The 13,546-nt window shown below is 37.6% G+C and overlaps 1 protein-coding gene across 2 annotated transcripts in view; it reads left to right on the top strand.

Moving 5' to 3' along the window:
• The window catches only part of wdr62 (WD repeat domain 62), a 40,509-nt gene extending 26,963 nt beyond the window's left edge, over window positions 1-13,546 (top strand). Inside the window, exons 26-32 of one of the 2 annotated variants that reach the window (XM_081370330.1) lie at window positions 5,552-5,666; window positions 5,853-5,955; window positions 7,631-7,685; window positions 8,565-8,645; window positions 9,216-9,950; window positions 10,551-10,645; window positions 12,680-13,546. In XM_081370330.1, coding sequence (XP_081226456.1) covers window positions 5,552-5,666; window positions 5,853-5,955; window positions 7,631-7,685; window positions 8,565-8,645; window positions 9,216-9,950; window positions 10,551-10,645; window positions 12,680-12,925 — 1,430 coding nt within the window. In that variant the 3' untranslated portion in view covers window positions 12,926-13,546. The remainder of the gene's footprint in view (window positions 1-5,551; window positions 5,667-5,852; window positions 5,956-7,630; window positions 7,686-8,564; window positions 8,646-9,215; window positions 9,951-10,550; window positions 10,646-12,679) is intronic. The other variant, XM_081370331.1, reaches the window with a different exon arrangement.

Here is a 13,546-nt window from a genome sequence, read left to right as displayed (position 1 = left end):
TAATATGGTAACATATCACACTGAAGTAGGCTGATTTAAAATGAACATTTATTTAAAATAAAAGTTCTTCTTTTGGCAAAATTACATTTCCTTAATAGTCTAAACAGAGGCTTTACTCTCTTCAAGCTTAAATTGTCAATGTTTCATTACATCACTGTTTGAAAACACAATTTATTTGTACCTTTTATAAAGGGCATTTTCCCCCTAATTTTATTAAATGTATGCTCCATCTTTCATTTTAAATTCTTAAATTTGATCAATATATTCAATTAAAATAATAAGACACCAGGCTGTCACCAATCAAATTAAATAATTTACATTGAAAAATTATAACCGTATTAAATTTGATTATTTTAAATATTTTTGAATATACAAATAAGGAATGTTGAAAAGAATATACTTTATGAAACTAAACCGCCAATAGGAGGCGGCAGGCGACCGTCTTAATGAGCGAGTCATTGAGTCATTCATTCAAACGATTCGTTCAAACGGCTGATTTATTCAGAATGAGGCAGTTTATGAATGGGTCATTGAATATTTGACTCAACTGATTCGTTCAAAACGCTGAATCATTCAGTAATGCTGTGAGATGTGCTATGGTTCTGCGGTAATCTTTGTTTGGAACTATTTTTGCTGCTGAAACAGAACAAAAACAGTCATTGCGTCTAAAATGTAAGTGACTTAATTTTAACTATTTGTTTATTGACCTGTTATGAAATCAGTCTCTGTTTCAATCTTGATGGCATTCAGGAAAACAGTTACTTCTACAGCCTACACACAGCAATATAAACAACGTCTCTGCATGCTCTCTTCACGTCGTCCTGGTAAAATAATAATAATAACTAAACAAACATCAAAATCACTTAGCTGAGAATGAAACGCCACTTACCAGCAGCCACAGATTTGAAGATATCTTCTGGTAGTGCGCGTAGCCGCGCGGATTAAAAAAAATGTGTGTGCAGCGTGAGGAACCCAGATGAGTTCGCCAGGTGAAAGGTCATCATGTGGGTCATTTTATTTACGGCTAAATTATTATTAATAAATTTTACTAATGGTTAGATTGGGCAGGCATCCACAAAAGGGCCTTTAATTACAAAAAAAGGAGAGGAAATTTTGCTTGACAAAAGGGCACTTTGGTCACCAAGGGGCAAAGGGGCAGGTGCTCGAGCACCCAACGCCCACCCCTCTGCACGTGCCTGTTGTGTTGTTGAACCGAAGTCGACAATTGTAGTGATACTTCGCTTGGTTACTTCTCAAAGTAGCTTCTATACATACAACCGGCGTAGCGTCATAGAACGTCTCTGAAAAGGTTCACGCCCACTTTTAGGGGAAAACAATCCGGCGAGCGCCATACACAGTAACGGATTGAGGACGTGTACTAACCTTTACAAACATGTAATTTGTATTTAAACATTTTTTTTTCACACAGTAGGCTACCCCTATTATGTATTTGTATTTAATTTTTTTTTTCCACACAGTATTTTGTATTTTTTATTTTATTTTAAATACATTTCCATGTATTTATGCCCATCTCTGCCTGCCATCATCAATATCGTGCTGTTATGGAAATATCATGAATTACGGATGATGCTATCGAAAGCTAAATCAGGCTAGTTGTATAGCTGGACAGAAACGTGCACTCAGTAGCTACTCTAAATATAAAGACACAATATTATACATTTAAAGATGTTTACTTATTAAAACCGTAGTAAAATCATTCACTGGCTACCTGGTGACTCGATGAGGTACGAGTAAATGTCCGGGTAAGCCACTGGGTGGGGTTGATAGACCAATTTGACGCTGGTAGAATGAAACGGGATATGTTTTTAAGTTGCCCAAATTAAGTTTATAAATGTATCGTTCACGCTCTATGGAAGGCAGGGTGGACATATAATTACTCGACATATTTCATCTAAGTGATTTCTGAAGTTATACACGTCTGCCGGCTGTGTACGGACGTTGTTTTGTGCCGCTATTTTGTATTGAAGTCTATGGGAAGTCTGGTTTGTTTTCCCCTAAAAAGGGGCGGTTACAAAATTGACAGTTAAGTTCCCGGATGTGCCGGTTGTATGTATACCCCCACCTTCATCCAGTCATTCCAGGTCCAGGGTCATTGGCATTTTGTTCATCTTGTGAAAGAGTGGAATGTTGGTGGAAATCATTTTATAGCAATCATGTTGAGAAACATGATGGGTAGGTGGTGATTGGAGGGGTTCCTTTGTGTCTGTCTGACAAAGACAACATTTCATCCAATCCGTTGGCCTCTTGGCTGACATGGGATTTTCATTTGCCATTTTGGGGGTTTGTTGTCTGATTAAGGCCGAGGGGTCATCCCTTTACCACCTCAATCATAGACATAGTACACATTCAGGTATGGGATACAACTAGGTACAGGTCACCTACACCTAGCCCGATCATTCATCCAGTGCCATTTAAGTCCCGTGTGATCTGTACACCTTCCAGGTAAGCATACATGAACAAGTCATGTATTGCCCCGCTTACCCTTGGCTCGGCTCCCCCGCACTGGCACAACCTGTCAATTCAGGTGTGGCTATCTAACTACGTCTATTACTAGCTAATTGATGAGGGGCTGTTAGACAGCATTTGGGACACTAAACTTAGCTATACTATTACTACTAGTCAAGAACTACAGTGTAAGTAAAACTAGATCAGCTGACACTGAACCCCATGCTGAGTTCCACAGCAGTGAAGTCACCAGTGTGCCCTGGTTGTGTAATGACGTTCACTCTATTAAACAAAACCTTCCTTAACACATTAAATTGAGCTCTGACAGAAATGGTGGCCATCTTGAAAATGGTTGCCATCTTGAATTTGAGCGGCACACACCTTTTTCCATGATAATCAGGGAACTACACTAACCTTTTCCACTGGTGGCACTTGCGCTACTAACTTTTTCAGTTACTGGCGCAAAACATGATTTGGTCGCACAAATTATTTATAGTTAGCCGCTCTGGATAATAATAAACAATAATGAAACTGTATTACATACAGATGTGCTTTTTATTTTACTTGCCATCTTTTAAACCACATGCCTTCTTGTTTTTGTTTTCTTTAACATTGGTTGGGATAGATTTTCTCCTAAATGGATTTCAACATGCTATGGTTGGCACAGATGGGCAGACTCCTGAACTCTTAAGTAGTGATGCACCGATGTGAAAATTGTGGTCGATACCGATAATAACCGATATTAATATTGCTGTTATGGCATAAAAAAAATACTAAAAAAAAACAGGAACATTGTGTACAATTAAGATAGGCTACTTAATTTATTATCCCAATGGCAAAAATATTGTATCACGATTTTTTTCAGGAAAATCACGATTCACGATTTTATCACGATTCTTTTTTATGTTGGTTTTACTATTTTGCGACTGAGCATTACAGCCAAAACTTATGTTCATATTTTAAAAACAAAGCCTTGGGTAACAAAACATATATAAAAAAAATGCCAGACAGGGGTGAAGATAAAAATATTTGTCATTATTTTCTTTGTTATTAAATATTTAGATCAAAGATGCACATTACACATACACAACTTAATATACAAATTAAATAGTGTTTTATGTTTTCAGCTTCAGTAGGTGTATTTAACAGTAGCATTGAAGAAAGTAATTAAATGAACAAATATGAAAATAAAACAAAATACACTTCACTGTATAAATTATACATTGATACTTATTAAAGCTACTTCATTCAAGAGCAGTGAGTGATTTTCTCTTTGCATTTTGTTGTTTTATTAACATAAAAGGAATAGTTCTCCTAAAATTTCAAATTGTCATAATTTACTCTCTCAAGTTGTTTTAAACTCGAATGAGTTTCTTTCTTCTGTTGAAAATAAAAGTTATTTGGAAGAATGTGGGTAACCAAACAGTTGATGTAGGCCTACCCCAGTGACTTAGAATATTTTTCTCCTTTGGAAGTCAATGGGGACCAGCTACTGGATAGCCACATTCTTCAAAATATTAATATTAGAAAAATATTAGAAAATATTAGAAGGAAATTAATACAGGTTTGGAACAACATTAGAGTGCGTTTAAATGATTTTTGGGTGAACTATCCCTTTAAGGACAAGCGGCAGCGTGTTTACTATTGCTACTGTCTCTTTAAGAGTTGCGTCTAATATACACGCATTTGACAAGCAGATTTATTCAATTTTCTCAAGTTTGCTTTCACTTTAGTCATAACCGACTTTGTTTATCTAAACCTTGTGTGTATTTAATAGTATAAGCACAATAAGACTCGAAAGATAACTTAGTCCAGTATCCAGGCGCTGGTAGACAGGCTTTTAGTGCATGTGAGCTTCACGTAACGTTACGCGCTGATGAAGGAACGCACACGTTAGAACACGTTAAAATATAAAACATTAAATATTAAATGTAAACTGTAGCCCGTCAATTTTCATTTTACAATTATCTTCTCTCTCTGTGTGTGCGCGTCCGTGTTTGTGTGTGTGAGAGAGAGAGAGCCGCTCGCGCAGCACTGATACAATGGTTTTAATCTAAGTAACGGTCGCGGGGCTGAAGTTAACTTGATGTTTTGAATGCTCATAGGCAGTGCACGTTATAAAACGTATTCTTAAAATACACATTTCTTTTTTAATAAATGTTCATAGTAAATCATAGCCTAAAACATAGGTACAAAAATAATCAGTGATACATTTGCGACCCATTAAAAATTACGGTCGCAATGGCATTTCAAAAGGTCGCATATGCGACCATTTTGGTCGCAGTGTAGTTCCCTGATAATGTTCCTTGAAGAATATTTGTACCAAATTTCATGATAGCATCACCATTTGAAAAAAAGATGTAAGGATTCAAGAGAAATGGCGGCCATCTTGAAAAATGGTAGCCATCTTGAATTTTTGAGGGACAAGCACCGTTTCCCAAAAAAAACATTCTGAAGAGAGTATTTTCACAAAATGTTATGCCTACATCACTGTTTGAACAATTGACATAATGAGCATTTGACAGAAATGGCGGCCATCTTGAAAAAATGGCCGCCATTTTGAATTTTTGGGTGGCCAACGCCTTTTTCCCAAAAAGTGACCCTTAGAGAGTATCTGTGCCAAATTTCATGCTTTTATACCAATTTGAACGATTCTCTTGAAATATACCATTAATCTGCTGCACTATCATTAGTTTTCCATTAAAGGCTGGAATACACTCCTACACAAATTTTATGCTTTTTGCTAATTTACAGTCAACGTTAGTTGCCAAATATCAGAGCCAGTGTGCAGATATTAGGCAGTCAGAGTTGACCGTTGCGTAGTGTATGATGGGTAGATGTTTAGTGTATAGGCCAATTCACACTCTACCGAAATATGGCAACAGACACTTCAGGTTTTGTTGGATCAGTTTACCCCACATGTTGAATTTGTGACGTACTGTGATCCGGTGACTGTTTGCGTTGGTTGGCGTCTGACGTTGCAGTGGGAACTGTATGATGCTTTAGTCATGTAGTGTATCCCAGTCTTAAGATGATGTTGAAATCATCATTGCTGATCTAATCTGCTGTGGAAACTGTCTTGTAGAAAAGTTCAACACAGACTTGAGCTGTCTTCAGCCCAGCGGCACAGAGAGTAACTTCCTCAATCCTCGTCTCAGCATCTCCACACGCTTCCTCTCCCGCTTTCAGAGCCGCTTCCGGTGAGTCAACATCAGCATCTGTCCCACAGCATGCTATCAAGCTGTGTAATGGAGAAACATGAGTTTGCACTTCGTTATCCCTTCCCTTTTTAGATCTTAATGAAATGAGGGAAGTAGCGGTGTGTATTGTAGTGGCGATTCATAGTTTAAATGACATTATAATGTAATTTGTGTCTGGTGTTTCAGCACTGTAGGGTCTAGTAGCAGTGCAGTGTGTCGGCTCACAGCTTGTCTGCCCAGTATACCTGACGAGTCCAGTGATGGCTGTCAAACCCTCGACACAACAATGGTATGATACTTACTCTCATGAATAATGTTATGTACTCTGAGTCTGAATGGTGTGTGTATACAATATGAGCCCGCTGGTTCTTCATACCGGTCTAGACTCACTAATATGCCACATCATTGTGACATTTCTTCAGCTTTAGTTTTTAAAGCCAGAAGAATGAAATGGCGCAAGCAATCCTACATTGAACCACTTCTTCTTTATTGTTAAAAATAATGTGTGATGCCATTTATTTTTCCATGTGTAACCTCTATGTATATTAGCATCTCAAAAATGTGATTTTAGGATTTCATAACTCTTTAAAGGGATAGTTCACCCAAAAATGAAAATTCTGTCATTTACTCACCCTCATGTCTTTCAAACCCATAAGACTTGCATTCATCTTTGCAACGCAAGTGAAGATATTTGAAACCTGAATGATTTTGGTCCCTCCATTCAAAGGTCATTCCACCAAGATCATAACACTAACTTCATTAAAAGTAATCTACATTGATTAAGCAGTTTAATCCAAGTCTTTTGAAACATTATTCAGTGCACATACTGTACATAGAGCGCATCAAATATGGTAAACAGTAGCTCAGATGTGATCTATGTACAGGAAGTGTGTTGATCATATGTGAATAAAAAGAATATGAATCACCTAAAAATGTTAAATTAAAGGGTTAGTTTAAAAATGAAAATTGTCATTTTCTCACCCTCATGTTGATCCAAACCTGTAATGAAATCTGATCGCTTTCTGTCCCTCCATAGACTGCAACATTACTGCCTTGAAAGTTGTTACAAAGACATCGTTAAAATAGTCCATGTGACTGCAGTGGTTCAACCTTAATTTTACGAAGTGATGAGAATACTTTTTGTGTGCAAAAAACTAAAATATCGACTTTATTCAACAATTTCTTCTCTTCCGTGTCAGTCTCTGGCGCCGTTCCCAGGGATTAACACAGTGAAGCGCTTCTGGGTTGTACGTCAGAACGCCGGCTCATTATTGGCCAGCTCCAGCGTCAGTATCACACGCATGTTGTGGTGCTCTGTGAACAGCGTCAGAGACTGACACGGAAGAGAAGAAATTGTTGAATAAAGTCGTCATTTTTGTGTTCTCATTGCTTTATTTTAACAATGTCTTTATCTTTCTGGGCCTTGAAATTGGTTATTACGTTGCAGTCTATGGGGGGTCAGAAAGCTCTCAGATTGCATCAAAAATATCTTTATTTGTGTTCTGAAGATGAACGAAGGTCTTACGGGTTTGGAACAACATGAGGTTGAGTAATGACAGAATTTACATTTTTGGATGAACTAACCATTTAAATCTGTTCATCATGTAAAGTTAATTACAATTTTATTTTTATGTGAGCTATTCCTTTGTCTTAAGTGTATATCTGCTAATTTTGTCAATGTTTAGGATTACACTTCTAGTAAAGATGACATCAAAGCTGATAGAGCATAGGAACTAGAAGTGTGGCTTTTAGTTTGTCTAAGTAAAACTATACAGTAGCAAGAAACACTGGAGATGATCGGAGTTAGGAGATGTTAATATTGGTTACGTCAGTAAAAACAATGAGATTTTGACTTGTTTTTTTTCTATTGAATGGAGTACTTTTCATTCTAACTCAATAGTTTGAATTACTATCTTTGTGTTTTGGACTTTTTGTTAATGTTTTTTTTTTCTCCTGCTTTTAAGGACAAGTCAAAGCTTTCAAACAGCAGTGGAAGCAGTGAGGAGAACGAGAAGAGTGGTATGTATTCTGTTAATACAATGCATTTTTACTTCTGACTGAGTGAAAGTGTCCAATAACAGGGAGGTTCAAGACCCTTATATATACTCTAGGCGAAGTTCTCTTTTGATATTCGCAAAAAAGTTAAGAGAGTAGCATTATACTGTTAGCAAACATCCCAACACTGTCCCAAGATGCTGGGATTTAGACGAATGTAAATGTTCTGTATTCTTTCCTCTTAATGATAGTAAACATGCAACAAAAATGACAGCAGTGAGAAAAAAAACAGTTAAGAAAGCACTTAATGCAATAGACAATTTTCTTCATGTTTAATGCTATAAAGCATCTTGCTTCAATCTGTGTCTGTTAAAATTTGAACTTCAGTCTCTACTATAAAGCAGCTCTCCAGGGTGTTCATGTTTTTACTTGTGGTCTTCTGAGCTCAACGGACTGAACAGAAGAAATGAAATGGAGAAGATTCCCATGTTAAAGAAGGCGGAGCCTCAAATCTACACCTACATATTACGTAATCTCCATGTACCAATACTAGTTCAAAGGCGTTTACCAACCAGAGCAAACGTTTTTGGAAAATTCACTTTGGCAAGCTGTTTCAAGCTCCAGTTCATTCTTCGATTTCGGTTGAAGTGTATCAGGGCCTTAAGAATAGAATTTGACTGGTCGTGTGATCTCAACATGTCTGGTCCGATGATCCTCTCCATGTAAAGTAGCTTCAGTCTTCAGTTCAAAGAAAGTACATGGATTTAATGGATATTCATTTTACAAAGTACTTTTATTGGTTTGAGCTCTTTAACAACATTTAGCATCAAATGCTGTTGAATTAGAAGATATTGGATGTTCACTGTTTTAGTCATTTTACATTTTTAAAATCCTGTCCTCCAGTTACCAAGAAACGTTCCTCGATGTCTTCCCGGAAATCTTGCCAAAACTTATCTTTGTTACGCTGGAAAAATGCTCTGGGAGGTCTGTAAGAGTGTGTTTGGTGTTTTTTTTTTTTTTTTTTTTTTTTTTTTTTTAATGTCTGGGGTTTTAAAGTCAACAATCAGAATAATTTCACATGGGTGTCTTTGGCTGCATCCCAAATCGCATACTTCCCTACTATATAGAATTCACAGTATTCATTAAACAGTAGGCGGGAAGTTGAAGTGTGCATCCAATGGACACTTTACTATCCCATGAGGCCACGGGAGAAGATTATTGAATGGCAATAAAGCTGCGCAAACTGACACTAGTAGGTCACGTGACAATGACGACATGGCAGACGTAGTATACTACACACATAAAGTCATACTACACACATTCATGCTCTATGCAGAAGAACATGCCTTTCTTTATGGTCATGAAGTGCCTACTCGTGGAGTGTGATTTCGGACGCAGCCTTGGTGTTTTCATGCTCAGTTTATCTCTTTTAGTTTGTGGTTCTTGTTTCTTGGTTTTCTTTGTTTAACTGGCGGTTTGAACTTCCAGCTTTAAGTCACATTAGAAGTTTTATTAAAAGAAAACAAATCCAAATATGTCTTTTGTTCTTTTCAGAAATCTCAAACAAGACCATTCATTCCAAAGCTGTCAATAATACTGTCAACGCTACAACAATTCTTGCAACCAAATCTGCCAGCAACACCAAAGATGCTGATGCATCGGTTACACGTTCCCGCCAAAGCTACATGGGACCCACTGCGAGCTCCCGCGCCAAGATCGCGCAGAGCAACTCTGTGGAGGGTCTGAACGCGTGTGTGTCGGAGGAGACGGCGCTAAACACCCTGTCCTCGTCACTGGACCAAACTGTAGAGCAAAGCAAAGAGAACATTATTCCTCCTTCCTCTTCGGCTCTTCCCTCGGGACCGCCTCATCCGGCTCCTGCCTTTGGAAACCACAGTGCCCGGGCAGCGCTTCGATTGGACCTCGTTGGCCCCAGCCGGGCCAGTTTGTCTCCGGTGTCGCTCAAGACTCGTCTGGGGAAAGTTGAGCGTCCCGGGTCTCCGTGTCGACAGGCTTTGGTGACGCCCACTGAGATGAGGTCACTGGGGAAAGAGTGTCGGAAGCAGATCAGTAATATTGAGCAGAGTTTGGCTCCCAAGACTTCAGGCAGGTTCTCAACAGGGTCTGAAATGTTTTCCGGGAAGCCCAGAGTGTCGGAAGCTGGTCGCACGGTGGTTGAAGACCTGACGTTTACAGGGTCACGTGAGAACACGCAGACCTCGGGTCAGATCGCAGTAACTCCAGACAGAGAGGATGCGACAGGAAACGACTGCCTTGGGGAGAACACAGGTAATTTGTAACTCCGTCTCTGAGTTTGGGTTGCTTATAACGCGTTTTTGAGAGCGCAACATCCGTAATAATCTATTATCATAGAGAAGCTTTAAGGTCTCCTGTGGCTTTCCGTCACAATAAAAGTTCAATGATTTAACAGTTGAAAATGATTTTGAACAGAGTTTTTATATTTTTATATATATATATATATATATTATATATATATATATAAAATAAAAAAAACTCTGTTCACATTCATTTTCAACTGTTAAATCATTGAACTTTTATATATGTATGTATATATTTATGTGTTCAAGTTGTTGACCAGCATCAATGCAGTTGTCTCAATATTGTGGTAAAGTCTTCATCCTGAAAGAGATGCTCCAGAGATGCTGAAGTATTCCTTAATACACACAAATAAATACTTCCATCTAGATGTCCACAGATCCAAATTCGTGTTTACGTTGCTCAAAAATCAGATCAATATGGGTTTATGCCTGCTGTCTGATTATTGGCTTAATCAGGTTTTTGCCATTAGGTTAGTCTTTTTACACAATATGCTTATCAGAATAAGCCTGAATTCTATTATTGATGGGATTGGTTTGTGTTTGTCTTCAGGTCTTTCTGCTGAGTCGCTGAGTGTCCAGATGTGTAAGAAGATGGTGAATGAACTCTGGCACACCATCCATAAAGCAACTGGCTTTTATAGCGAGGTGATTTCTCTTGTTCTCGTTTTAACTGAAAGCAACTTGCACTGGCATATCTTAAAATATGTCAGTGCCGTTGTTTTGTCAAGATGCACACATCAGTAATGTTTTTTCTAAGGCACTTAGAAAGCACTTGTAAAAGCTTCTTAAATGTCCTAATTGAACTAAGCCCTAATCCTGGCTTAATCTAAACCTGGTCTGTGAAACCAGGCGTAGGTTTTTTTTTGTTTTTGTTTTTTTTTTCTCGAGAAAGAAAGAATCCTGAAAAAAATTCAGTATAAAGAAAAAATCTTCAGCAGCACAACTGATAATACGAAATGTCTTGAAAATAAAAAATACAATTTTTTTGAAGGATCATGTGACACTGAAGGCTGGAGTAATGATGCTGAAAATTCTGCTTTCTTTCAGAAATTATATTTTAAAATATTAAATATAAAAAATGTTTCTCAAAAGTAGTTTTTAATTCGGTTTTACGGTTTGATTTAATGCAGCCTTGGTGAGCAGAAGAAACCTTTTTCAAAAAATCTTAAATGATGTTTTTAAATTGTTGGATCAATCTATACATGCATACTGGCATTAAGAAAATGAATTACTGTAATTCTATTGTTGTACAGAGTTGCCTTAACCGTCATGTCCCAGTTTTCTGTAAAAGTGTCATATATATATATATATATATATATATATATATATATATATATATATATATATATATATATATATATATATATATATATATATATATATATATATATATATATATATATATGAAGAGTTCAGATGCAAAAGCCTCTAAGTGCCATTTGAAATTTTCTTCTAGAATGATCATTTCTATCAAGCTTGTATATTTAAATTCAGTAAATTCACTTAAATGGCAATGGAGATTACCTATTAATTGTCATTTAAGTGAAATTATTGAACTTAAATATACAAGCTTGATAAAAATGATCATTCTAGAAGAAAATTTCAAATGGCACTTAGAGGCTTTTGCATCTGAACTCTTCATATATATATATAATATAATATATCAACTGTAATTAACCTGCCAGAAATGCAGCAAAAACATATTGGATTTTTCTGTACAAGTTATATAGCGGGGTATTTAATTACAGTTCCAAAAGGTCCGGTCACCATATTTCCTTCCCAGCGGAGGTTCGGAAAATATTTCTTTGGAATAGTTATACATTTCCATCTGGCCTGCAATTAGTAAAAGAACAAAAAAATCCTACACAGTCAAAACAGAAGCAAAGATAAAGTATCTTGTGCCCTCAGAGCCAAAGCAGTGAGTCAGAATAAAATAAAAAACAATATTCTTCAGTTGAGCCCAGTTAGATAAGAATATTAAAAGGTATGATCAGGTTTTATCAGGCTATTGTTATTTTATATTTAGAGACCCATGTATGACAGAAGGCCATGTGACAAAAGATACAGTAAGAGGGTTCAGGGTTTTCCCCTTGAAGTCACTAGACATTATTTTTAATGGAAGGAGATGTAGGCGTGTATCCAAGCATTAATGGCAAGGAAAGGCTCTTATGCTGGGAGCGGCACATATGAGGCGTTTCTCCTTCCTCTGCTTCAAGGTCTTGATAAATGGTAGCATTTCTTTGTTTCGAATCCAGTATTCCTGTTTTTTGTCTTTTACGAGTAAACTCTTCTTCTGTTCAAACACACCACGTCATCTTTAAAGAATGATCGACTGTTACGTACGCCAGGTGACCTGTGAATGCGGACAAAACGGTTTCCATTGCAGTTTTTCGAATTGCCTGAAAAACCACCTCATAAGGCGAGCGTGTCAACTTTTTTGCAATATATGGGAGTTTTTGTGAAATTGACGTTTTTCCATTGGGCGTATTTTCAATTTGCGCAATTTGAAGGGTTAATGGAAACGTGGCTATTGTGTCGCGGTCTGGATGGAGTCAAGCCAGGGTCCGCACCCGAACCGTTGTCCGCTGTTTGAGGTCTCCCCTTTTCTATAGCACTCTTCAGAGTGAAAGAAGCTTAAATCCATCTAACGGTAAAACTGTGTGTGTTCCCTCTCTGTAGCTGTGCTCCATCCCGGAGTTGTCGGAGCAGCAGGAACAGATGAAGAGTATTTTGCAGGAGGTGTTTGTGGGCGTACAGTGCGAGCTACTCTCCCTGTGCCCACAGGAGACCCGCGCCCGTCCCGTGCCGGAGGACTCCCCCGGCCGCCAGCTGCGGGACGACAGGACCGTGGCCCTCCTGGAGAAATACTCCGAGATGCTCTTACTGCGAATGACCGAAAAAGGAGCTCAGCCCGCGCTGGAGTAACGGCTCCTTTTATTGGCCGAAATGAACTTCTAATAAGCACCTTTAAACTTTAATGTCTTGCGTTGGTTTTAAGCATGTACATGCATATTTGAAGCTTTTTGTAAAACTGGCAGTGTGAGTTGTCTTTTATACAGTTTTTCCCCACTACATTTCAGTACCGGAGTGTATTTGCTCACATACATTAATTCTTTTTATCCTTTAAAGATTTATCAAGGCGAACTCTTCAGGACCTTTTCCTTCAATGGTTTTGTTTTCCATATTTCATGTAGAATTTTGAAACAGTGTTACTTTTGGAATACAAACAGTTGAATTATGTACTGAGTTTTGTGTTGCAGTTCAGTGTAGTTTCACAGCATTTCACGCAGACTAGCGGCGAGTTGTTCTGTTTTGAGTATGTAGATATGTTTCCTGAAGCGCCAGGCTGACTCTCACGATGTGCTTGGTTTTGCCACTGGTGTGCAGATTATGCTTTGTCATGTTGTGCAATCCTTTTTCTTTTCTTTTTTCACTGAAAATGTATAGTTAACTTTTTAGGAAAGCTTTGTAAATATGTTTTAATCAGCCATTTACACTATTTTAATATTAAACATTTTATTATTAAATATGATTGTTTTTTTGTGG

Source organism: Scardinius erythrophthalmus, assembly GCF_964197995.2.
Source record: "Scardinius erythrophthalmus genome assembly, chromosome: 7".
Lineage (NCBI taxonomy): Eukaryota > Metazoa > Chordata > Actinopteri > Cypriniformes > Leuciscidae > Scardinius > Scardinius erythrophthalmus.
This window is presented reverse-complemented; position numbering and strand designations above follow the sequence as displayed.